The sequence below is a fragment of the Hesperophylax consimilis genome, chromosome 1 (genome assembly GCF_061612785.1).
Source record: "Hesperophylax consimilis isolate HC1 chromosome 1, BYU_Hcon_1.0, whole genome shotgun sequence".
NCBI classification, from domain to species: Eukaryota; Metazoa; Arthropoda; class Insecta; order Trichoptera; family Limnephilidae; genus Hesperophylax; species Hesperophylax consimilis.
The window spans coordinates 41,497,030-41,524,340 of record NC_142836.1 but is presented as its reverse complement, the minus strand read 5'-3'; the positions used below and the strand labels follow the sequence as shown (position 1 = coordinate 41,524,340).

Here is a 27,311-nt window from a genome sequence, read left to right as displayed (position 1 = left end):
TGACTTGTTGCATAGCTTTTATCAAATGTAATTTTATTCTTATTTTTTATGTTTGAAAGTATTTGTCAAATTGAAATTATACTACCAACCATGTAAAAGCCCTCTGGGCGTTAAATAAAAAAATAAAAAAATAAGAACAAGAAAATCAACTTCGAAATTTGATGAATTGTTCAAATTCTTTGAAACAACCCATCCTAACTTTGAAAAGTGATGAATTGATCAAATTCTCTAAAACAACCTATTCTAACTTTGAAAATTGATGAATTGTTCAAATACTCTGAAACAACCCATCCTAACTTTGAAATTCAAAGAATTGTCCAAATTCTCTAAAATAAATAACATCGTCCTAAACAAATTATTATATTAAAAACAATTATTTTATAAGTTTCCCTTGAATAACATGAAAAAATAATGTTTAAAAAAAACAATTCAAATAAAATCATAAAAAAAGGTTTTATTTTATTTTTTACTGTTATCATGTTGTAGACCTAAATTTTAAATTGAATAATGATTTTAAAACAAAAATGTAAAAATCCATTAAAAAAGTTTATTCAGATCTATGAGAAGAAATTCTCTCATAACTCCTAATTATTAATAATTTATTTTTTATTGGGTACCTTTTGTAGACATTTATTTATGTGGGTAGCTAATTTAAGCTGATATGATACTTGGAAGTGTACTAAGTTAACTTAAATAATAATTATTTAAATTTACCCACTCGTTAATTTGTCTGATAATTAATATGATAATTGCGTCAGGCCTTAAGACCTCCTCTACTAAACGCTGCGATGCATTTTATCGTACACGGAGAAAAATTAGTATTGCTAATCTATTGAAAATCTCTTCAAATTATTGGTAAAAATTTAAAATTTTTAAATTTCGGGTTAAAATTTTGCCTTGATAATATACAATAACGAAATGAGAGATAACACATTGGTATTTTACTAAAAGTTTATCAGGAAACCTATCAATTCATTAGTTAAGGGCCTGCAATCCCGTTTTTAATCAGATTACGAATAATTTGAAGATTTTCTCAATAAATTAGCAATATTCAATATGAATCTCAGTAAGGAATTTTTTTCTCGGTGCACCTGCCCTAGTTTCGTCTGTACAGATTTCCATTTTGTCGTATACTCTGAAATCTGACTGAAACATCCGTTCTATTTTATCGTTATTTATTTACGTAGGTATAGTTATTTCTACGTAACTTAAATTCCCACTTGGATCGTCAAATAAGTAAACCTGTGGTTTCTTCCGTTCTATTTTGTAGTACGTATTGTTAAATCCCTTTTACCTTATGTTAATACAAAATTAACAAAATTTTAAATATTAAAAACAAATCGGTCAGTGGTTGAGTGGGCATAGCGCTTGGGTCTCACCCGAGCGTCGCGTGTTCGATTCCTCGGCTGGCTAAGTCCTCCATCACAACACAAGCAACATTTTCGGCTTTCTGTGGTGGTAGTAGGAGATTTTCAAACATTGTTGGGTTATTCGTAACGCGGGAATGTTTGTATTTCTTTAAAAAAAAAAAAAAACAGATTAGAGAAATTCAAAGTGAAAAAATGCGATACATTTTTATATATTATACAAAACACAAGAAATAAGAAATATCACATATACAGGATTTTCCAATAAGAGGTGTTATTTTGCCCGCTATTTCGGTAGATGTTACTTTTGAAGCTGTTATTTTTTGACATTTGACAAGTAAAAACTACGCCATTAATAAAAATGGAACGATACACGCTTCAAAAACGCATTGAAATTATAAAAATTCACTTGAGTGAATCAAATGCAAATCATCTTGAGTGATGAGGCCCATTTCCACCTCGGTGGCTTCGCCAACAAGCAAAATTGTCGCATTTGGGGCTCGAAAAACCCAAGAGTTATTATTGAAAAGCCTCTCTATCCTCAACTTGTGACTTTTTGGTGCGGTTTATGGTCCGGCGGAGTCATTGGACCTTACTTTTTCGAAAATGAGGCTGGAGCAACAGTTGCGGTGAATGGATCGCTATCGAGAGATGATTAATGATTTTTTATGGCCGGAATTGGATGGTATTGATCTGGACAACGTTTACTTTCAACAAGACGGCGCTACGTGCCACACAAGCAACGAAACAATTGATCTTTTACGATTGAATATAAAAATAACACCTCTTATTGGAAAACCCTGTACAAGTATTACAAACAGTAGATCTCATGGCCAAAACATATGGACAAACAACAAATCAACCTTTGGGTCAAAAAGCTTCTTTTACTTTGATACTTAACTCTACAACAAAATACCACTCTCATTCAAAACTCACAACAATATTATAATATTTAAATCTCAAATAAAAAGCAGGATACAAAACATAGAGAGATCAGAAATAGATAATATACTGACACCAAATACAAACTGAAACAGAAACCACTCAACTGAACAAAAACACACCATGTAATATATTTATAATTATTTCAGAATAAAACACTATTAAATATATTTACAATTACTTAATATTATATATAGGTACTACTAAATTTTACTAATATCTAAATGAAATCCTCAGCACGGAAGATCCCAGTGAGGATATCATTGTCTCTATTTGTTACAAAAAATGAAGATAATAAAACACATTATCATTATTATATTTTCAATTGTGGAAATTTTCTGTTAAGAATATATTATTATAGGTAGTTTCCTACCTATTCTATCGCTTCCTTACAGTTCCAATTTTGAAAATGATACTTAAATTCAAAGCAAATCCGAGTTCCTAAGTTTCGAACAGACACACAACCGAAATTAGTATGCATGAATGTAGAATTATTTGTTTGGCCTCAATATCTGCGAAAGTACCTACCTACCTGTCTTGTTGAACATACCATAAACCTATTATACTAACTGAATACAGGTAAAGAGGTAAAGGAAATGGTCATCAGTATAAAGTCGTTACAAAGAACTTTACATTATGATTATTAAACGTATTATACTAACTGGGAAATGGTCACCAATATCAAGTCGTTACAGAGAACTTAACATTATGATCATGTTGATTAATATCGTGTACATAATTACTGAGTCGGTGATAAAAATGGGTATTTAAAATATAATCCGCAGTAATTTATGAGATTTTTATTATTATTTTAATGGTAATCGAAAATTTCCCGGCATCTTTTTATGTTTTAACGATTTGTTTAAGCTATGGGACAAAGCCCAGTGCCGGCATAAAATGTGTGGTACCTACATAAAAGACAGCACCGTTCAATAAAAAGTTAATTATTTTTTAAAGGAAATTAATAAAATTATATTTATATACCTCTGTTACTTGGGAACTAGAAAAATAAAATTAGGGCCAAATTAAAATGCTATCATAAATTTTTTTTTAGAAAGTTATCGTATAAACATACCTTTATAATATTTTTTCGTTAGCAGTCGTCAGCTCTTCTATTTAAGATTTTAAATGTGAGAGTGGCCATTTTGCAATCCGTGCATTCTTGGTACAGTGCAAGACGGCCCCGTTCATAGCTCCGAGCAATGGGTTTATTCTGACTACTTCCTTGTTCCTTCCCTGTAAGCTCTATACATGATGTAAGCTGCCCCTCCCTCCTAAGCTTGGAAGCTGTTGACGCCCCTGCTTGTTGGTGGCCTACTGCAGCAATGTTTTACCACAACCAATTGTCTTTCGATTGCCTGATTTTTCGATTTTGAAGCCTTATTTGGAGAATTTTCCTGAAATAATGTGGAACAAATAGCTATAAATATCTGCAATGTTATTTTTTTCCCTGTTTTTATAAAAACTAAAATGCTTGCAGAACTTAATAATAACGTAATAAATTTTTAATTAAAAATAAATATGCTGTTCTCCGAAATTAAACACTACAATAATAAATAACAAGAAAAACAAAAAGGTAACAAGAAAAATTTCAGCCTCGATATTAAAATTGGAGACAACTGCCTCGAAAAGAAAATGAACACAAAATATTTGGGTCTGATCGTAGATTCCCAACTCTCGTGGGATCTCCATATAAATCATATAAAAGAGAAAATTACCCCTATAACTTGTGTACTATATAGGCTTCAAGGATTACTACCCATTCCTTTACTAACTTCAGTATACTATGCCATGGTACATTCACACCTTTCCTATCTCTGCTGTATCTGGGGTTTTGCCTCAAAGAAATTGATAGCTGACCTGCAGGTGATTCAAAACCGAGCTCTCAGAAATGTGTTTGAACTTCCATGGGACACTCATGTTAGGGACATCTTTTCAGTTTCTGGTATCCTTCCAATTACAATCCTTCCTAAATATGAAATCACAAGAACCATCCTACAAATTACCCAAAAATCAATTCACACCAACATCAAGCCATTTTACAATCAAGACATCCACAACCACAATACTCGAAATAACAATAAAATCCGCATTCCTCAAACACACACTACAAAATATGGGTTAAAATCACTGAACTATATTGCCTATACACTATATAATTCGCTTCCAGATATGTACAAACACATCCACCATAATAAAAAATAGCAAAGCAATGCTTTAAAAGAATATTTTTTAACTACATTTAAAAATGAAAATTCTAACTGTGAAAAAATATGTTTCTTGTTGTGTCTTATCCATGTTTTTTTTTCTTTCTGTACTTGTTTTCTATTGTTGTTTGTTCTACTTAACGTGTCATTATTTTAATTTTTAATTTTTATGCTGTATTGAATGTGAAACTTATATTTGATATCAAAATACCGTTGTAAAATTGTACCTACTACCTCCTACATATGAATTGTAAGTTCCTCCTGCCTTAAATGAGTTCTGTAACTCATCGGGATTGCTCTAGCAAGAAATAAACACAATAAAAAAAAAAAAAAAATATCAGATATCAGTTAAAACTTCACTTAGAAATTTGTGTAAGTATTTAAGAATATTAAAATTTGTATTATTTTACTTGCGTAATAACTAAACTTGCATTATTTTTAAGTACCTCTTGCGGTACCTGTACATTTATAAAAATTAAATATTTTCGAAAATCAAAATTTTACTTCGTACAAAATATGTACCGGGTGTTAGGCGTTTATCAATTGTTAGGACATTTTTATAAACGTATTTTGTATAACTTTTTTGGCAAATATTAGAGTTTGTATAAAATTATCACGTGTTCAAAAAATCACATGTCTGTCGTTTAACCCTAGATGCAAATTAGTATACTTATTTAACAAATTACATTAATTTGTATTATTAAGTTTATTCACGGAAATTTGTTTTGTCATATCTGAAACAATATAGTTACCGATACGTAAGTGTCATCCAAACAATTATTTTGTTTATATTATTATTTTTTTAATTAAGTAACATAGTAGATATGTATTGATTTTTTGTTATTTTGATTAATATCTGAAAAATGAGCAATTCTTTGAAAACTTACATATGTTTAAGCACATATTACAAACTTTAAAACATAAACGTCAGGTGGGAACGCTAAGGTTGTTTTACTTGAAGATCGGAGTCGAATGCAGACTTGAAGAGATGAGATGTTGAATCCTCCTTCCCAAAGACAGGTCTTTTCAAGTACCTCCCTCCTACAACACAGATTTTTGAAGTGCCTCCCGCCTACTACACAGGTCTTTTCAAGTACCACCATCCTAAAACACAGGTCTTTTCAAGTGCGTTCCTCCTGCAACACAGATCTTTTGAAGTGCCTCCCGCCTACTACACAGGTCTTTTCAAGTACCACCATCCTAAAACACAGGTCTTTTCAAGTGCGTTCCTCCTGCAACACAGATCTTTTGAAGTGCCTCCCGCCTACAACACAGGTCTTTTCAAGTACCACCATCCTAAAACACAGGTCTTTTCAAGTGCGTTCCTCCTACAACACAGATCTTTTCAGGTTCCTCCCTCCTACAATGAACGTGACCCCAATTACAATGAACACAGCATTCACAAATATGCATAACTTAAGTAAATTATTAAAAAAAACAATAACTTAGTAAACACCACTTTTATACAAAAATTTTTTACTACGCACAGTTGCAAACGGCATTGTTTGAAAATATTATCATCCTGATAATTAGAAATAAATATGTTTAATCTTGTATCTTTAAAAAATTGTGTGTTATTCTTCATGTTTTGATATTTGTGATAACAATATGAATGATTGATTGAACTATTATCCTGCCTCTAAGAGCTACATTAGAATCTCTCGTTCTGTAAAACACGTCGTCAATGAGAATTAAGACAAAGGTTACAATTTACAACGGACCTATCATCGGCATGCCTTTACACCATGCTCCAATAAGTTTCTCATAGTTCGTGGTGATTAATGAATAAAATGATTCATTTGGCCCCACGGACTTTTTCCCACCTAAATTCACGTCAAGTATGATTGCGACGTAATATAAACGCGGTCCCAGCTCGCTTGGGCAACGCTGAAATTCATAAATCACCATTTTAATAAATGAAAACAGCAACACGTGTATCGTAATAATTATGTTTGGATAAATATACCTACTCTTGTAAACTCCTCGCCTTTGATTATTATTATTTCACAGATGCGTTTAAATTTTATGTTTTGATTTGTTTTTCTCAGAAGTTCACGTAACTTACTTCTCATGACATAGTTCTGGGAACCGAGTGTCATGTTTGGTCGTAATATTTGGGATCTGGAATTCGACTTCTGTTTTATTTCAAAGTCTTTATTAATTAAATAAACGTGTATGATAATGGTGTGCGATTGAGATCACAGCTGTGGACATATTGCGTTGTCGCTTAATGTTGTGTATTATAATGTGTTTCTTCCTTTGCAAATAAAGTAGGAAAAAGTATACTCTTTTATGTGTCCTTTTTCTCATGACATTTTATTCTACTTGAGGTCATGCTTTTCTGTTTTTCATATATTACTTTATTTTATTTACGTAATTTTTTTGAATCAGAATAAGATAATTGAAAACAATTTACAATACAGTACTATAAGATAAATCCTCTTTAAATGACATATTTTTTGAAGGGCTGAAAAAGCGAAATTTCTTTAAATGTATCTACTAGTCGCTTACGGTTTTAATTTTTGGTTTTCAGTTACAGTTTTCAGAAATAGTTTTCAGTTTCAGTACTCAGTTTCAATTTTCAGTTACAGTCGACAGTTACCGCTGTCAGTTTTTGGATACAGTTTTAAGTTATATTTTCCGGTTTCTGTTTTCAGTTTCAGTTTTCAGTTACAGCTGTGAGTTACAGTTGTGAGTTACAGTTGTGGGTTTCAGTTGTCGTTTTCAGTAACAGTTTTCAAATAAAGTTTTAAGTAGCAGTTTTCCGTTACAATTTTAAGTTAAAGTTTTCAATGACAGTTTTCAGTTTCAGTTTTCAGTTACAGCTGTCAGTTCCGGTTGTCTGTTTTCAGTAACGGTTTTCAGATAATGTTCTCGGTTGTCAGTTTTCATTTCCATTTTCCATTATCTTTTTCAGGCGTTAGTTTTTAGTCTTCTGTATCCAGCTTTCAGTTTTCAGTTGTCAGCGTTGTTGGTTGCAGGCGTCGCGGACGCAAGAGGCGGGGGGGCATGGGCGAGCCCGAGGAGAGCGCCGAGCTGGCGGGCCCGGAGCGCGCGAGCGCTGGCCCCTGCTCGGAGGGCGGGGGCGGCGCTGGCGGGGCCGACGTGAAGGTGTCCGCGGGCGCGGGCTGCATGGCCGTACAGTCCCTGCAGGCACTACAGCGGCTCAGAGAGGATCGACTGCTCTGCGACGCCATGGTACGCGCGCAGGATGGGCTCGCATTTCCCGTGCACCGCGCCATTCTCTCTGCGTCCAGCTCCTACTTCTTGTAAGTATCCAATACATGTATTCTATTATCAGCGCATCGTGCTGCAGTACTAGTTCGCTATTTGAACACCATGGGAAGCAGCATATCTTCCACGTTCTTGCTCCATTGCTCACCTTTTGGAAAGCAAATATTTTCAAATACCATGACTTTGGACTTGCATTAGCACACGCTTCATTCATCAAACACGAGATGCTGCAGATCTTAAATAGCGTGAAATAAATACCGCATTTTCAGCAAACATGAACAAGATTATTCACTTCCGCCTCTAGGTCTATACCTTTCAGTTATTTTACACAACATATATATTAAATTTATTTTATCGAAGGAAGCAAACACTTTGTGATGTGACATTATATGTATATTAAATGAAAAATACACTTTGTAAAAGTGGTGTTTTACAAAGTGTATTTATTATTTAATTTATTGTTTACTCCACATGCGCGTGAAGTGCGACTGGACAAGACAGCGTATAATATCGATATTTTCTTTGAGGGTCCTGTTCACGATCACACGCAAGAAGAGCGACGTGTCAAGACAGTATATAATATCGTTCTTTTCTTAGGGCCCTGTTCACGATCACCTTCCACACACGCAAGAAGAGCGACGTGTCAAGACAGTGTATAATATCGTTCTTTTCTTAGGGCCTTGTTCACGATCACCCTCCACACACCCAAGAAGAGCGACGTGTCAAAACAGTATATAATATCGTTATTTTCTTTCAGGGCCCTGTTCACGACCACCCTCCACTCGCGCGAGAAGAGCGATGTGACCATCGAGGGGGTGAGCTCGGAGATGCTCCAGCTGCTGATCGAGTATGCCTACGTGCGCAAGGTGACCATCACGCAGGCCAACGTGCACGGACTGCTGGCTGCCGCCGATTACCTCTGCTTCCTGGACGTGCTGCAGTTGTGCTGCGACTACCTGAGGGCGGCGCTCAGGCCGGACAACTGCCTGAGCACGATGCTGTTTGCAAGGTTCTCTTTGCGATTACTTAGTTAAATAAATAAATATTAAATTATTATTCTTAAATATAATAATTTCGATTATTGATGCATGGGTAATATTATTAAGGTTTTTCCACGCATGATATACTGTTGAAGGTAAAAGCATGAATTATTATAGTATATACGGTGCATATAAACTATCTTCTTACCTATGATTTGAGATTTAGTGATTTATTTTTGGGGTACAAGACCATGCTTTGTAACCCTCTTCATTAATCTTACATATGACAATCCCAGTGAGTCCTACCACAGTGTAACAAATACACACCTGTATTGGACCAAATATATACAACAAACTGTCCCCCGAGGTAACAAACTGCGCATATCATCTTTTGGCAAAAAATACCAAATGTATTATTGACATGGAAGAAAGGAGTCCGAAAAAATGCTTTTATTTTTTTAATTTTATTTAAAGATAGTACAAATTACATATTAGGAAGCTTTGCCTGTCCAACTAGGAAAGTTTCCCGTTCCAGGACAGACAAATTGACAGGTGAAGTTCATATTATTCCTTAAGAAATGTACATAATTTATGTAACAAAAAATTTCATTTTTCTCTTCAACTAAGTTGTGTAATGAAGAAAAAAAATATTTTACAGTATTAGTGGATTAAAGATTAACACGGTAACATATATTACATTCGGATTTACAGTATAAGAGAAAATTTTTGTTGTTGTGGTTTGTACTTGTGACAATGTAGAAAAAGTAACCTGGTAGCATTATTATATTCGGAATTTACCGAATTAACCTGGTAACATATAATATATAAGGATTTACACTGTATGAGATAAGTTAAATTTGGTAAGTGAGTAGTATTGAACAGTGTAAACCAGGTACCTGATATTTGGTAAATATATATATATATAATGATTTTATTATATTTTATTTTATTTTTCGTTGTATATACAATGTGTAATAATTTATGTGCAAACATGACTTAAAACGTAATTTAATTTCTTTCGTTCCATTTTTGTTCTCCTTTTTTAAAATTTCATCTTTATCTTTTTTCTAAGATCTAATAAATCTAAAAAAATATATAATTTTAAAAAAAGACTACAACTTAACTCAATATTTTGGTACCCAGTAAAAAATGATTTCCTAAAAACAGGCTATATACGTCTAGTAGAAATTAATAGCGACCAGCCAAGCTTAATGGCAACACGAATTCACACGCAACCCCTATTTATAATAATTTTGGTATGTATTATGTTGTGCATATTATATAAAATTACAATAAATAATAATTAAAAACCATTCCTTAGTAAAACCTTGTGAAAGAGAATTTTCAATTTGGTAATAATAATTTTATCTCAGGCAGTATTCCTGCAAGGAGCTGGAGAAGGACGCACGACACCATGCGCTGCGGCATTTCGTAGAGGTGGGCACAACCTGTCCGCAGTTTGTGAAGCTGCCCGCCGAAGAAGTGCGCGCGCTACTGGCCGAGGACGAGCTGAACGCGCGCACCGAGGAGGCCGTGTGGGACGCGGCACTGCGCTGGGTGCAGCATGACCCGACCACGCGCCGGCACCACCTCGTGGGGCTCATGGCCAACATCAGACTGGGGCTGCTGGACACGCAGGTACTATGACAACAATCACAATGTAGCTACCTCGTTAGGTGGAGTAATTGAGCATGAAGCTATCGAAGGATTCTCTAATGAGCTGGTGGCCATACCGAATGGACGCCAGATCATGAACCTAATTCGAGAACAATTTGAAGCCGCGGGGTGAGGAGGAAGATGCATGAAAATTGTCTTTACCTACTTAATTTTTTTAATGACATTTTCTATACCCTGTCCAACAAAATAAACCGTTATAATTGTATAAACAATATAATTACATTATTTAAGTTTTTTGAAAAACGAATGTTTATAAGACAAGGTTTTTAGCGCATAGCACAAAGGATAATAAATATATAAAATAAAATACTTTTTTGTTTTAAAACCACGATATTGAAAAGTATTTTATTTTATTAAATATGTTAAACCACAAAGTGATTGCTTTCTACAATAATAGGATAATAAATTAATATAAGCAATAATTAGACGCCTGTGATATCAATACAAATTGAAAATTTTTCCCGAGTAAAAATAAATGCCGCCGACGGGAATTGAACCCCCACCTTCTGATGTCCGGTCAGACGCTCTGGACCACTAAGCCACGTCGGCTTATTTCCAACCCGCTAAATAATTCAATATGTACTAGTACTTCATTCACAGTACTTTTCCGATTATGTACATTGCATACATTTTAGTGAATTTGTATTGATATCACAGGCGACTAATTATGGCTTATAATAATATTATTATTTTTAAATGGTTCATTTTATACCACCTTGCATACAACACATTTCAAAAGTATGTCATACAAGATGGATCCTATGCGATTTTCCCTCACCATAGATTTGGCTTCAGTGTCATTCATGCTAAATCGTACTAATGCTCTGTCCAAGGCTTTGTAGTGTTAGATGCCAGATGAGAGACATCCAAAAGTCACAATCAATGAAAGTGAACCAGAGGTAAAACGAGGAAATATTAGAATGACAGCATGAAAGTATATCGGAGCAGGATGGGAAGACCAGAGAACTGAAGACGAAATTAGGGAACATCTGTACAGGATGACAAATTCCACCCAGAAATATAGAATCATGTTGATAATAAACCTTTACTTATCCGTGTTCCATTCCAGAGATTGGAAGAATACCTTCATGTTCTGCGACACATCTGAGACAAGTGAGCTCGAGTGCCACCTCTTAACTATTAATAACTAGGTCAACTCCTATTTTTTGTTGTTGATGAATAAGTATTATGTTTAAAGAGTCATTAACCACAATAAATTTAGATTTTCGATATCTCCAAAATGACGAAGTTATGAGCTTTCAAACTGAACTTGGATAAAACGTATGGAATGGTACAAATGATAATTGGAATGACAATGTTTCATTACCGCTGCGGATGTAGCGTGATGACACAAACTTTTCGGCCGTCCGCAAATATCAACAAATATATCAAATCTCGCAAATATCTTCGGTACTATTCTGTTCTTTTCAAAAATTCTAAAAGTTATGTCCTCAAGCTCCATATGATACATTTGTAAAAAATATTGACTTTCTTTTTAGGGGAGAAACTCATTGTATCATCCAGTCATTGCTTTTTAGGGGAGAAACTCATTGTATCACCCAGTCATTGCTTTTATTAATAATAATAAATAATAATAACTGGATGACTTTTATAGCGCCGTTTTTGTGCAAAAACACCTCAAGGGCGCTGTACAAACTTATAATACATTTCTACAGTGTTATTACTTAACTATTTATGGAGAAAATATACAGTACAATACTTACCTGGTAGGTCACTTGAGATTAACACTTAATTAACATTATCTAATTGTTTATTGGCGAAATTTAGATACAGGGTTTAGGACTTAATTGAAAAATTGAATATAACTGGACTTTCTCTTAGGATTGGTATATTTATTATGAACTACCTGTACGCAGCCGCGCGTTGCTGTGTTTTAGTCTGTCTGTGATGATAGAGAAAAAGTATCGCGTGTCGCTTTTACGTTAGACACAAAAAAGCATGTTTTTACCCGTCACAGGTGACATCTATGTAATACAGGTAAATAAAAATACACGCCTATTTGAATGCTACGTTGTGTCAAAATTTCAAAGCAATCGGTGAAGATTTAAGATTTTGAACAAACGAATATTTACTTTTTTATTTACATAGATAGATAGCAATGTAGTGATTCCAGATCTCCGGAACATAATTCCGGATACAGCGATGGTTCTCGCCTCGGCAGTCTTATCTGGTAGTATTGCAGATAGATCTTGGAGCACGCATCACAGTTTCATTTCTCCTTGCAGGTGTTTCTCGAGCGCGTCAAGAACCACCCCTACGTGGCGGGCAACGAGTGCTCGCGCCCCATCATCATCGAGACGCTGAAGTTCATGTACGACCTGGAGACAATCGGACAGCGCGACGGAGAAGTTGCCACCCCGCAGCTGGCTCGCCCGCGCGTTCCGCACGAAGTGTTGTTCGCCATAGGGGGCTGGAGCGGGGGCTCGCCCACCGCCTTCATCGAGACCTATGATACGAGGGCTGATCGGTGGATCAAGGTACGCTGTTTATTAGCCTAACCTAACCTAACCCAACCTAACATAATCCAACCCAACCTATTTTAACCTCACCTTACCTGACATAGCCTAATGTAACCTAAAATTATGAAATCTATTCTAATCTAATCTGATATAAACTAACGCACTGATTTTTTGTTCGGTGACCTAACCTAATTTTATTCAACTACAAAGCTTTCTGGTGATTTATTTTTCGCCGTGTTTTGCTTCCTCCTTCTTTAGCCGACGTTTTGGACAGTGTCCATCTTCACAAATCCACCATCTACAATGATGTTGATTACTTGATCAACAACTTTATAAACGTAACATTATTTAGTGTCGGCCGTGGCTTCAGCGAAAAGAATATTTGCTTTTGAAGAATTTCAATTGTGAACTTTTTTGTGGAAAGGAGACATCATTTGGGACATCTCGCGCACTTCTAGATTAGATCATGATAAACGAAAATATTTGATAACGTTTATAAGTTTTGAGAAAATACATGTTTTGTTATGTCTGCGAAAGGTGGTAATTTTTTATTTTTTTATTAATGACTGTTTAAAAATATATATAGTAAAGTATTATATTCACAGTACGCTTCACTAGGTATTCTTGTCCCGAGGCGGACTGTAGGTTGTTGTATGGGTGTTACATCATGTTTTCCTGATCTTCATGTAGGTACGTTGATTTCCACAAAATAAAAAATCTTTATGTTTGTCGACTATAAGTTGTGTTAATGTTACTTCATAATTTTTTAACTTAATAATGTATATTATTTTACTAAATATGTTATTTTCTTCAACAATTGAAGGTGTTGTATATGTTAGGATGTTGTTGATTTATTAAAGGTAGAGGAAGTGGACCCTGCAGGACCCCGAGCGTACCACGGAACCGCCGTCATTGGGAACTGCATCTACGTCATCGGAGGCTTCGACGGCACTGATTACTTCAACTCCTGCCGGTGCTTTGATGCCGTTGGCAAGTCTTGGAAGGAGGTTAGATATGTGTAATTATTATTATTTAAAGAGAAACCTTTTTACTTGTGAAGATTATAATATCTAGTTAAAGTAGTAGACTCTAACCGCTATTATTATTATTATTATTACACGCCCTAATGGGCTTTTACACACTACAAAGTTTAATAGTAGAGTATCACAGTTATTATAGATTCTACAAAATTAAAACAATAAAGGAAACATAATACAACGAAAAAAGAAAAAATATTAAATGTTACAACAAAAGCATATAATCAAATAAGATACATTAGTAAAAATGATAAGAAGTCTCACATAAATAGATATTCAAAATAAAAATAAAAATATATATATTGCCGAAATTATAGATGTTATATTAAAAATATGAATCAAATAATATAGATGGTTTGAAGACAGTGGTAGTTGATGGGATTTTTGGATGTAGTTTTTTATGAGAACTTTGAGCGCCGAGCTTTATTGGTTTATAGTACAAATATTGAAAATTTGCTTCGTTTTTTTCAAACTTTACATGCAAGAAAAAAGTGACAAGGCACTATAATTGGTTGTAGTATTACTACTTACTACTAAACTTGGAAATATTATCCTGCCGTTCATTCATGGTCATTCTAAAAAAATGTCAACTGACACCACGGAAATCAGAAAATAATAACCTGTTAACCAGCAATATGAGGGTGAGCAGACCCCATAAGGCGATGTTTCCAACAGATGGGTGCATTATTATCTTTCACCCCCAGGAACAAGTGTGTAACCGGATCCCTTCCCTGACTTCGGGTAAACGAAGTACTGGTACGAGTCCGTTGTCGAAGCGGTGCCCTCATGCTTTATATTTACAGAAGCGAGGTCAGAATTGCGAAGAACATTGCAATAAGTCTCATAAATACCCAAGTTTAAAAACCAACTATCATCTTCTTCTACAAGTACAATGAAAACTCACATATACAAAAAAAAATAGTCGTTATAACTAAAGGATAAAATTATAACTCGAACTGCTAAATCCGCCGCACAACCACTTCCAATCAAATCTTCAGCAAACAAACCATAGTGATATTAAACCAAATATGCACACCTCTTATAATCCCAATCATCAGCAAACACCAGATCTTCAGCAAATAAACCATAGTGATATTAAACCAAAAATGCACACCTCTTATAATCCCAATCATCAGCAAACACCATATCTTCAGCAAATAAACCATAGTGATATTAAACCAAAAATGCACACCTCTTACAATCTCAATCATCAGCAAAACCAGATCTTCAGCAAACAAACTATAGTGATAATAAACCAAAAATGCACACCTCTTAGAATCCCAATCATCAGCAAAGACCAGATCTTCATCAAACAAACCATAGTGATATTAAACCAAAAATTATCATTAATTAATATTTATTATTATTATCACTATTCAATTTTATTTATATGTTTGTAAACTTTTGAACACCTATCACATATCATTGAACCAATCAACAGATTGCATCAAATATTACATGAACCCAAACATTACAATATTAAACTGAAGTTTTCGGCTTTGCCCTGGTTTTACGCAGTTTTTTTCTAACTGTATAAGTATAAGTATACTGTATAAGTAGAACATCAAGTGTGCAAAATTTTATCAAGAAGAATCAATATTCTGCTTTAAAATCTAATGCAATACAAAAAAACTGTTCTTTGTAACATTATCTACCTAGATACACGTAATTTCACATTCGCCACTAATTATGAATGTTAATATAAATATGTATGTAAAACAGGGCGCCTAGTAAGACATTTGATCCCAGTAAGGAGAATTGTCCCGCAGGTCGCTCCGATGAACGCTCGCCGCTGCTACGTATCCGTGGCCGTGGTGGGCGAGGTGCTCTACGCCATGGGCGGCTACGACGGCCACCACCGCCAGCGTAGCGCCGAGCACTACTGCCGCCGCACCAACCAGTGGTCGCTCGTCTCCAGCATGAACGCGCAGAGGTCCGACGCCAGCGCTTGCACGCTTGAAGGTAAAACACATATTATACGTCGTTTCATGAGGCGTATCACGCCACCGACAATAGCATAATGAACAACACAAGAAAAGTCATGTGCGCGTGTTTTGTGATCAAAAATTTTGTCCAATTGGCCCTTAAATTTACAATAAAAAACTGTTTCACCATAATTATGAAATTCAAATGGGATGGCAATATACGATTTAAAACAAGTGTAAGAGAGAAGGAGCGCGTGCTAAATGGTCTAGAACTAAAATTTACTAAGTCAGTGATGATATTATTTGTTTCATTCAAATTTGAACGGAAGGGTGTTCTTCTCTATGGTACGGATTTTCTTAAAAAAGTAAAAAAAGGCAAACATTTCAGAAAGTTCAAGTGCGCAAAATTTTATCAGGAATAACTCACCTAAACCGTGTTTTATCAGCCACCTTTAATTTATTTATTGTTTTTGTGTTTTATTCGTAGAACTTCATTTTTTCAATTTAATTGAAATCAAATTTAATAATATAATTATTAAGTACTACAAGTATTTTTTGGTTTTTGTTGCTGTTTCGACTTACAAAGCCATTTTCAAACTGTTCGAATTGAACTGTACGAATTAAACACAAAAACAGTAAATAAATTAATGGTGGCTGATATAGCTACACTTGTGATTTTATATAGACAACTTAAACTGGTTTATTTATTTTCATTGATATTTAAATTCAATTTGTTATCTTTGTGTTTTAAGTTTTTTTATATTACTTAATGACTTTTTTATGCTCGTATTTATAACTTAAATATTTATAATTTTAAATTTACCACTTCATGTGGTGTAGTATAAACACACATTTTAGTTTTTACGCTTTACTTATTGCCGATACATATTACGTACGTATTTATTTTTTTTCTTTTATTTGCTTATTCTAGGTACATTTTTAATTTCACTAGAAACTCAGCCACCCGGAGAAAACTTCGTGATAAAAATATTACTAATTTATTAAGAATCTCTTTAAATTATTCGTATTCCTGTCAAAAACGGGATTGTAGGCCATTAATGAATGAATTGATAGATATCCTGATAAACTAAAACGAGTTCATTAAAATCCTAATATTTTTGCACTTTTCAATATATGTACATTATTAAGACAAACAGAGGTGTTTGAACACGTGTTCCAATATTATTATGAATTTACTTCACTTTATCAGGAAGCGGCTTGCAGTCCCGTTTTTAACAGGATTACTAATAATTGAAGAGATTTTTAATAAATCAGCATAACTCGTTTTTCTCCGTGTATAAATTTGGAAGCCTTTATGTGTAAACGATTCTGTGTTTTGGATTTGTTCAATCTTTTTAGTCTAATGTTTTATTTCTCTCTTATATGGTGTGCGTGGATTCTGTGGAAGTCTTTATTGTTATGTTGTCTGTCTATAAAGTAAATTGGTAGTAAATTATGTAAAACTTTTTCGATAAAAATTAAAACGTTATAGTAAATTAATCAGTTACACATTATTATATTTTATTATAATAAAAGGTTTGTTTACAGGTAAACACGTTCTGTTGTGTAATTACTATTAACAACAGTTAGTCAAATTTAAACTGTACAATATTATAACACTTAAGTAGGAATAACTTTTTTTTCGGCTTTCATAACCTTACATTAAATATACCTGCCTGAGAGTAGCATTATTGTAATGCGTGTAATACATCCTAATTACACTTTTCTTATTGGATTTATATTATTCAAAATCCGTCTCATGCCGAGGGACGATTCATATTTAGGATGATAAATCCGCATTATGCCGAGGGACGATTCACATTTAGGATGATAAATCCGTCTCATGTCGAGGGACAATTAATATGAATGCATATTTAGGATGATAAATCCATCTCATGCCGAGGGACGATTCACATTTAATATGAATTATTATGACACATGATAATCCTTGTATTCTTGGACCGCCGAACATTCAATATGCTTTTTCTCTCCTAAACACACTAATTAAAGAACATAAATACATATTATTAAATTAATACCGAAATTAATAATGGCATTTCTGATTACATGTTTTCCAATTATGTCCTATGTGTGCGAACTGTGTCTAAATTTATCTAATAAACAATAAAACAGTGTTAACCTTAAGTGACCTCCCAGGTATGTATGGTCCTGTATATAATATAAATAAATATATGCACGCAATAAATATACGCAATATCACGTTCACTGGTCAAATGCATTGTACATAGTTTTGTATTATTGATCAACGAACTGGTGGATGAAGTAAGTTGATAATACTGGCAGTTTGACTGTCTGTAGTTAGTAATAAGAACGATCATTGTAGACATATATTACATATTTGTACAGCGCCCTTGAGGTGATTTTGAACAAAAACGGCGCTACACAAATCATCCAAATATTATTATTGCTATCCACTAATAATTTTCGACAATCTACGCGGAAATTAATAAGGGCATTAGTAGAAAAAATAAAGCCATTTATCAAAAGATTTTCATTACGCGCGTAGTGATAAAGTTTTTAGTCGCGTAATCTTTTGATAAATGGTTTTATTTTTGTTACAAATATAGAAATAATATAAATTCATAGATGGTTAGTAGGAGGCAGAACTTGTCTATAAATTCATCTTTTTTATTGAATAACAATGATAGTATTAAATTTTTTTTTTTTTAAATAAATAAAATTTTACTAATTTAAATCGTTATCAATAAAAAAGAATTTTTAAAAATATACTTTTTATTTCTAAAACACAATAATTTTCTGTAAAAATCTAGGTGTAAGTATATTAACTAACGATGGTTTTTACCCAATTCTGCCTGTTATAATATGAGAGGTTTCGGATACTTTTGAAGAAATCTCATTTGAATAATCGAGTATTTAAAGAAAAAAAAATGTTCGAATTTGGCAAAAAGTGAGGACCTTTGATTATTTTTCAAAAAAAGTTACATTTCGAAATAATTTCTTTCTATGTTACATTAATGTCACATAAAGGATATGACGTATCACCATTTCCATTGTCAAAAAAGAGTGTTTAAAATATGGGCATAAGAAACCCTGAAACTTTCCATATTCCTTTCCAAAAAACTAACTTAACCTTCTCCCGACCTCTTGTGCGAATGTGTCGACGACATAACATCTACTGTAATGACCTTATTCCGGAAGTATTGAGCGATAGATAAATAAATTATCATTGAAGAATAAGATAATACTAATAAATGTCAACGAAACATGAAACAGAACAAGACACATAAAAAGAACAAGAAAAAAAAAGTTAACGGTCTCAAATGGGAACCGAACCCAGAATCTCTGTCTTACCGGGAAAACGCCTCTAACCACTTTATTTATTTTTCTGTGTTGTGTGATATTTAAATAATTAGATTTGTTAACATTATCTTCTTCGTCAATTATATAATAATACATTGATAGTTATAACCTTCGAAAAGGTATTAAAAGTAAAGTTATTCCATATTTGAAATTCTAAATGATTTAGTTGATAGTCCGGTATTGCTAGAATTGATAAGCTTCCGGTTTCCACAACGTAATACTAGAAGTCAGGATTAATTTCAGTGCAGAAATTCTAGGACTAACTACCATATGTATTCCTCTTTGCCCAGAATACTAATGGAGGGAAACAATTGTACCAAGTCAGTGGACATCTTCAATTTCTTTAAATAAATATAAAATGTTGTTAATAAAGCAATTTAGTTATGTACAATAATTAATGTATATTTCTTAATATTCATATGTAAAAGCCCCGAAAAAGGGCCCGAAAAACGTTAATTAATAAATAAATTTTAACTTGACTACACTGTCTGTTGTGTACATTTGATAAACTAAAATAAAATGGGCGCAGTCGGTTAATAGATAATTACAAGTATTAAATACACGTAAAATTTGCGATGTGACGGTCAGGGGAGGGAAATAAATTTCCCATTAAATTTTATCTCTTGCTACCGTTTGGATTGCGTGCGACGGGATGGCGTGACGTGACAAGCATACACTGCGTACCGAGAGATGTTCGAACGGAGCGTTTAAAACTTTTATAATTATTTATAATAAATGCCCTGTCAGTGATTATGTTTAACGGAAGCTGGAAGCTTCTTTTTACAGTTGCTATGATGATACGACGCCACGGCTTAACCCGTAATTATAACTTGTTTTGACTCAATTTGCAGGCAAGATATACATAACCGGTGGCTTTAACGGCCAGGACTGCATGAGCAGCGTGGAGGTGTACGATCCAGCCACTAACCAGTGGACCAACATCGCGCCCATGAACTACCGCCGCTCCGGGGTGTCCTGCATCGCCTACCACGGAAAGGTATTATAACTACCCTAAGCATTGATTAACATTCATTCATCGTGCTGAAATCCATTAATATGAAGTTCTTTCCAAATTGTCCAACAATTTCAATTACTTAGTTTGAGACACCCGCCCACAGTCCCCCCTTACCACGCAAATCCCCAAAGATACTTGGTGCGTAGCGAAAGTAACTGAATTAAAAATAATTATTTTCACCCAACATCAGTACTCAAGTACCAAATTTTAAAAAAAGTACCTGAATGGTTTATTCGCGATTTAAGTATACGTACTTACACTTTGTATGTCCACATTACGTAATGTATATACCTTTTTTTACTTATATTTGTTGGGTCAACTGAAAGAAATAGGATGTTCCTGGAAGCTTCGCCTTTGTATTAAATTTCAAGCGTAAAAAATCAACCCGTAACAAAACAAAGTTTTTTAATGCATATTTATATAATACATAGATTTTAAAATGTGTATTAAAAATTAACAAAAAAAATTGTTTTGGCCGATTATTGAACCTTTCTACTCAGGAAATGGAGTCGCCAATTCTATCAACCTCACAAATGCCGACCGGGTAGGACCGACATTTATTTCGTATATTAACTGCTTTAATTTCATCCGATTGCCACTAAAAGTGCATTGTCATCTACAACGAATCTATTTGCCGAGTTTCTGCTGATGAAATATAGGAAATTAGGTTCATTTTCATTTCCAAGATTTGCATTCATGCATTCACGAAAACAAAAGTCAAATTCAAAAGATAATTAATCGTTATTTTGTATCCACCCAGTCCACCACTAAACGTAAACATAGGTCTCTTTTCAATGATTAGCCTGTACCATTTGCGCTAGTCCTGAATTCAGGAAGGAAGTTTAGGTACATAAGCCTGGTAGGCCATATTCTTGGAACTAATTTTCATTTTGCAGATATTTTCTAAATTTTCGTGTAAAGGGCATCGAAAACCCACGCAGTTCAATTCTTTAAGTTATAAGTACGAGTACCTACCTAACCATCAATTTGCGGAAAATCTGCGTGTCTGTAACTGAAAAACACTCGAACGGTGAGCTTTGGTTGTGGTATGGCATTTGTAGGTCAACGCAACTATCACAACTCGCAATGTCTAACATAATGAGCTACGGTGTTAAAATTATCAATTTTACTGCCAAAAAGTAAGACAAGTTGTAATAATCAGCCTGCCGATTACATAAAAAATGCCATTGTTATCGACATTTTAGTCCCAATCCGAACAGTTCATCAGCGATATCCTAGTTCGTCCCATGATAAACGATAAACAGCTTAGATAAAAATCGTTAACAATTAATTACAACAGATGTCACGTGCTTAATCCGCAGATTAGTTTTTATGAATCAATCATAATTATGTATTTAAAATAATTGCGGTGGTTTTTTATTTATTTACACTTTTTAAGCGCCCATGGATGGGGCTTTTACATTGGGTACATTGAAATGGTTACAGTTTTGTACATAAGGGTTATAATATGTGTGTATAAACAATGGGTTACAAAAAATATTTTTTAAACTTATTAACTTAGTTTTTTTTATTTAGATGTTTTAAACATAAAATTTGAATTTCGGTATAATTGGTATATTCATTGGCTAAATTATGTGGGCGAGGAATTGGCGAGTTTGCTACATAATTTGTCTGTGAATGGTGTCATTGAAATACGTATTTATGCCTAATGTAGAGTAGATATACGTAAAATTGATCAGACTCAGAAGTCAGAAGTTCGAAATAGTCAAGCTGTGAATTTACAACTTTTAAAAAGAAGCGTAGGTCGCTTATCCTACTCTAATCCTCATCTGTGTGTATTTTTAAGGTCTTTAATAAAAAGTGTAGTTTTGGTAGCGGCCTATTATGCTGGATCCTAGGTATACAGAGTCCCTACAATCTACACGATATAGAGAGACAAAACATAAATTGGCATTCACTTGGACTTAAAATAAACAATTTTCAACAAAAAAATAGAAAATTTACTCAATGAATTATGTACTTTATATTTTTACAGTTATATACTTCATTATCAGTTTTTTTTTCTAATATTTATTTATTTATTTATAAATTCACGCCCGGCTGGGCTTTTACATGTTATTTTCTTATTGTTTTACAAAGAACACAACAAAATCAAAGTAAAATCAAAAAAAAATTTCAAAAAAAAATAAGACATAATAAAACACAACCTCTTAAACAAAAACAATGTCAAAACGAAATAAATAGGAAACAACACTCCTATGACACTCCACCATGCAAGATGGAAAAATATAATGGAAAATTACAAAACTTTGGTAAGATAAACAGAGCTACTTAGTTTCTATAGTTAAATTATATTATATTTGATATGCTTCTTTCTGAAATAAACTTGTTTATATTTGGTGGAATATATCAACAATATCTTTATAGTCACTACCCAAATTTTCTATACGGCGAACGGGGGTATAGAATTGAGATTTTGTGTTGGAGTTATCACAACAGTACGGTAGATAATGCCTCGATGTTGATTTGGGAGGTATATGTAAAGAAATCAAGTATAATAGTTCAGGGCTGTCATTTATTGAATTTATGATTTTATGTAAACATTTTAGGTCACTAACTATTCTACATTCAGATAATTTTAATAAATTGAGTTGACATAGTAGATAATCATAGTTGACGGATTCCCTTGTAATGCCCATTCTGAAATTAATAAATTTTAAGATTTTTTTTTAATTCTTTCCATCGTGAGTGAATGACTAGCATAACTACGTGCCCACACTGTCGAGTTGTACTCAATTTGACTCCTAATCAATGACATATCTATAGATTTTTTTATAGGTTTGAATATTTTTAAATTGGCTGCAAATTCTTATAACAAAACCCAACATTTTCAAAGCTTTATTTGATGTAATTTCAATATGGTTTATAAAATTCAGTTTTTGGTCAAAGTTTACACCTAAATCATTCACCTCGGTTATAGCGGTTAGAACTATATCATCGATGAAGTAATCATAAATTATTTGATTTTTTATTCTATAGTCGTCGATAGTTCTCTTGTCACCAAACAAATAGTTTAAACAAGTTATTTGACAATGTTTGACAGTCATTCATATTTCTTATAGCTTTATATATTTTCATGTCGTCCGCAAACATTGAAACTTCGAAATCGTGGAATATAGTGAGCACATCGTTCACAAATATCAAAAATAAAATTGGTCCTAAATGTGACCCTCGGGGGACACCGCTGGTAGCAGTAAATTTATAAGAAATAAAGCCATCAATTTTAACGGCCAATTGCCTGTTACTTAAGTAACTGTTAAACCAAATGTATAAATACCCTGCTATTCCTAATTTATGAAGCTTTTTTAACAACAGATCGAGATGAACTTTGTCGAATGCTTTGCTGAAATCAGTATAGACTGAATAAACTTTAAACTTCTTAGACATGAATTCCGATATATAATTTTGGTAAATTAAAAGATTGGACAAAGTAGATTTTCCTGAAGTGAAACCATGTTGGTTAGGTGAAATTACTGGCTTGATACAGTGAATGATTTTATTTAAAAGAAGTTTCTCAAACAATTTTGGAATAGTTGATAAAAGGCAGATCGGTCTACAATTGCTCACCTCATTTTTATCTCCTTTTTTAAATATCGGGGTGAGGAAGCTGTATTTCCATTTTTCAGGAAAGTATCCTGTTTGTAATGACTGGTTGAAAAGAAAATGTAGTGGATATGCAAGAGTAGTGGCGCAATTCTTTAAGAAAACAGGTGGAATATTATCAGGACCTCCGCTCTTGTTTTGATCCAATTGTTTTAGCTGAGTCAGTACATCGTTATATTCAATTATTACATTAGTTAAATATATGAATTTAAACATAATTTTTATCTCTCTCTTTATGAACCCTGATTTACATGAAATTGTAAATCAGGGTTACATGAAATTTTAAAAAAATTTCAAAGCCAATTTTTTATTGTTGGTAATTTCCACACTGTGGGTGAAGTCCTAGTGCATTTGCAAACATTCGCCAATTCTTATTGTTTGTTTTTGGGGTGTTATGCTGTGTTGCGATCACATCTTCGGATCTACCGGATCTGCCCTGATGATGGACACTGCAACGCTGTCCGAAACGTCGGCTAAAGAAGGAGTTAGCGCAACACGGCATAACACCCCAAAAACAAACAACAAAAATGCTTTTGGCCGTGAAAATCTAAAAACTTACCATTCGCCAATTCATTTTAATTTTTCAACAAACAGATTCAAAATATTTTACTAAGGTCGGGTTGTTTCGGAGAATCTGAACAATTCATCAAATTTCAACGTTCATTTTCAAGTTCTGTGAAAGACTTTTTCAAGTTCTGTTTTTATTTCAGTTTTGTCAAGCAACTAGCCTACAATGATATAAAAACAGAACTTGAATTAGTCTTTCACAGAACTTGAAAAGGAACGTTGAAATTTGATGAATTGTTCAAATTCTCCGAAACAACCCGTCCTAAATGATTGTTCAGTTCAGTCAAGTGGTATTTTTCACCCGCCTTTCGATGAGGATCCCTACAAGTGGACAAAATTGGTTGCGAAAATTAGCCAGGTTAATTATTTTACTAGGTAACCACGCGCCATAAAATTCTACATACCAGTAAATCATTAAAGTCGAAAGTTCGCTGTATACAATGATTTTTTTGTTGTTGACACCCTTAGTTTTCATCATATAATTTTTTAAGGCCTATTTCGAACCCAACAAATTTGATCGTTTTCCGAGCAGGTTGTTCATGTTTTAGGTTTACGTAATAGGTGGTTTCAACGGCGTGTCGCGCATGGCGTCCGGCGAGGTGTTCGAGCCCGCCACGGGCTTGTGGGCGCCCGTGCCCGACATGTACAACCAGCGCAGCAACTTCGCCATCGAAGTCATTGACGAGATGATCTTTGCCATCGGTGGCTTCAATGGGGTCACCACCACGCCGCACGTCGAGTGCTACGACGAAAGGACCAACCAATGGTTATTATGCAACATATTATCTATCTAATCTGTTTATTTCTCGTTGAAGTGCAACCATTTGATTCTACCCTCCCTCGGTGAAAAATGTAACAAGAGATCTTTGGCATTCTGACTAATATTCTAAAAACATAATACGTCACTTCTTGTACCTGGTACAATGTACAGGGTTGAGGGATACTTTCATAGTATCTGGACGGTTCTTTACTGTGTATACTATACTCTGGCTTCGATGGATGGATGATATTAATTTATGATAACTAAGTGCATTTGCAATTGTTTTGTCAAAAGTGTATTAGTAGGTAGAGAAGCTCCGCGACAGACTATTTTATTTGAGATACACTTGTCCAGGTACGAGGCGACGGACATGCTGCTGTACCGCTCCGCCCTGTCGGCCTCCGTGATGACGGGACTGCCCAACGTGCGCGACTACATATACCAGTACAGAGAGGGGCTGATGGAAGAGAAGCGGCGTTTGCTGGCCGCCTCCAGCGCGCGCCAGCCCGCTGTGCGGAGTCCGCTACCTGACGTGAGTGTCTAGCGTCTTATAGCCTGTCACGTCTGCAGGTACGAGGCGGCGGACATGCTGCTGTACCGCTCTGCCATCTCGTCCTGCGTGCTGCGTGACCTGCCCAATACAAGGGACTACATTTACAACCGGCAGGGGCTCATGAAGCAGCGGCAGCGGATACTGGCACCATCCTCGCCAAGGCACATATCAGCCAGGACGCCCCTGCCACACATCCCCGAAGTGAGTACCAAGTGACTATCCCTACTCACCAGCATTTCAAATCTAAATCAGAGATCAGCAGCAAGGTGTACTAAGCAGCAACCCTCTGGAATCATGAAATCGTACCTATAATGTTTGGTTCTTGACCAAATTTCGAACAATTCATACCAGCCAAGGAAGTGTCGGATTCCCTATCAATAAGAACATCCAATAACACATTCTGAACTCAACGAGAATATCGAATGTAATGTATTCACAGATAATTTTTAAGCTGTCTAACCACTGCAAAAGAAAGATCACCTTTGCTTACATACCTACTTACCCAAACGAAAAGGTGGAGCTATTTTATGTAGATAGGTACTTATCACAACGATATGGGATACTCCAACGCAATACTAGACTGCAAAACGGATGACGCGTCAGAACTATGAGATTCAGTAAAAAAATATTCAGACTCTCACGAGTTCGTGCTTCAATTTAACTGTATGTGATCCATTTGATTAATTGTTTGGTCAATGTTTTTTCAATTTTTTGACAATAAGAGAGCAAATAGATTTGTAAAAAAGGCTGTTGAAACTTGGGTAAGCATGACACCTAAGTCATCGTTTGATATTATTATCAGAACATGCGTAATGCCCTTGGAGCATCTCGCGTCGCGTGCCGATTTAATAACCCTCTTACTAACAGTACAATTATGTTTACCAACACAGAATTGTGTCGTTTGAACCCACCCTATTAAATCATTACTTATTTGTTTGGCTAAACCATTCAACAAGTGTCAATCCAGTAATAGAACATGTTAAAATGCATTTTCTTTGATTCCTGCGCTTTTCTATTTTTCATTTAAATACACTTTTTATTAAATAATCTGACTTTTGCCAGTACGACTTGTACTTGCATGTCAAAATTTATTTGTGATTTTCACTTGGTTTCAGTTCCAACCGCTGGAGGAAAACGATGAAGGAGTCGTAGAAGATCAAGGAACTGCATAAAGAATTTTCTGCTCACTTTTTTAAAATAACACACATAATTTGTAACTTAACAGACCTGCTTGTGTAAATTTTACTAAATCTTTTGAATTCGGTTTTTCTTCAAACATTTTTTGACAATGTATTTTTGTAAATTATACAGTGTTTATTTGATACGAGTTTATTTTTAGTAATTAACTTATTGTAAATTTTTGATGGCATATTACAACAATAAATAATAAATCAAACGTTTTTTTACTATTTATTTTTTATATGAGTCCGTTTAGTGCCGACCCCAGATATTTATGAATCAAAAAGTATTATTACGTCAAAAGTAAAAATGTTTAAATTTATTTTTATTTTTTTACAAATAAAGTTTAAAAAACATGTTTTTGTATTAACCACACACAGTAGGCCTTTCAATTCAATTCAATTCAATTTGTTTATTCCTGT

General features: G+C 34.2%; 1 protein-coding gene across 1 annotated transcript in view; it reads left to right on the top strand.

Annotated features, from left to right (window-relative positions):
• LOC149426916 (uncharacterized) overlaps positions 1 to 26,882 on the top strand; it is a 30,698-nt gene extending 3,816 nt beyond the window's left edge. Inside the window, exons 2-12 of the mRNA XM_089631461.1 lie at positions 5,533 to 5,801; positions 7,498 to 7,785; positions 8,508 to 8,759; positions 10,104 to 10,368; positions 12,654 to 12,905; positions 13,748 to 13,894; positions 15,694 to 15,886; positions 20,043 to 20,188; positions 24,946 to 25,163; positions 25,512 to 25,689; positions 26,826 to 26,882. Of these exons, the coding sequence (XP_089487587.1) occupies positions 5,533 to 5,801; positions 7,498 to 7,785; positions 8,508 to 8,759; positions 10,104 to 10,368; positions 12,654 to 12,905; positions 13,748 to 13,894; positions 15,694 to 15,886; positions 20,043 to 20,188; positions 24,946 to 25,163; positions 25,512 to 25,689; positions 26,826 to 26,882 (2,265 nt within the window). The remainder of the gene's footprint in view (positions 1 to 5,532; positions 5,802 to 7,497; positions 7,786 to 8,507; positions 8,760 to 10,103; positions 10,369 to 12,653; positions 12,906 to 13,747; positions 13,895 to 15,693; positions 15,887 to 20,042; positions 20,189 to 24,945; positions 25,164 to 25,511; positions 25,690 to 26,825) is intronic.
• The last annotated feature ends 429 nt before the right edge of the window (positions 26,883 to 27,311 follow it).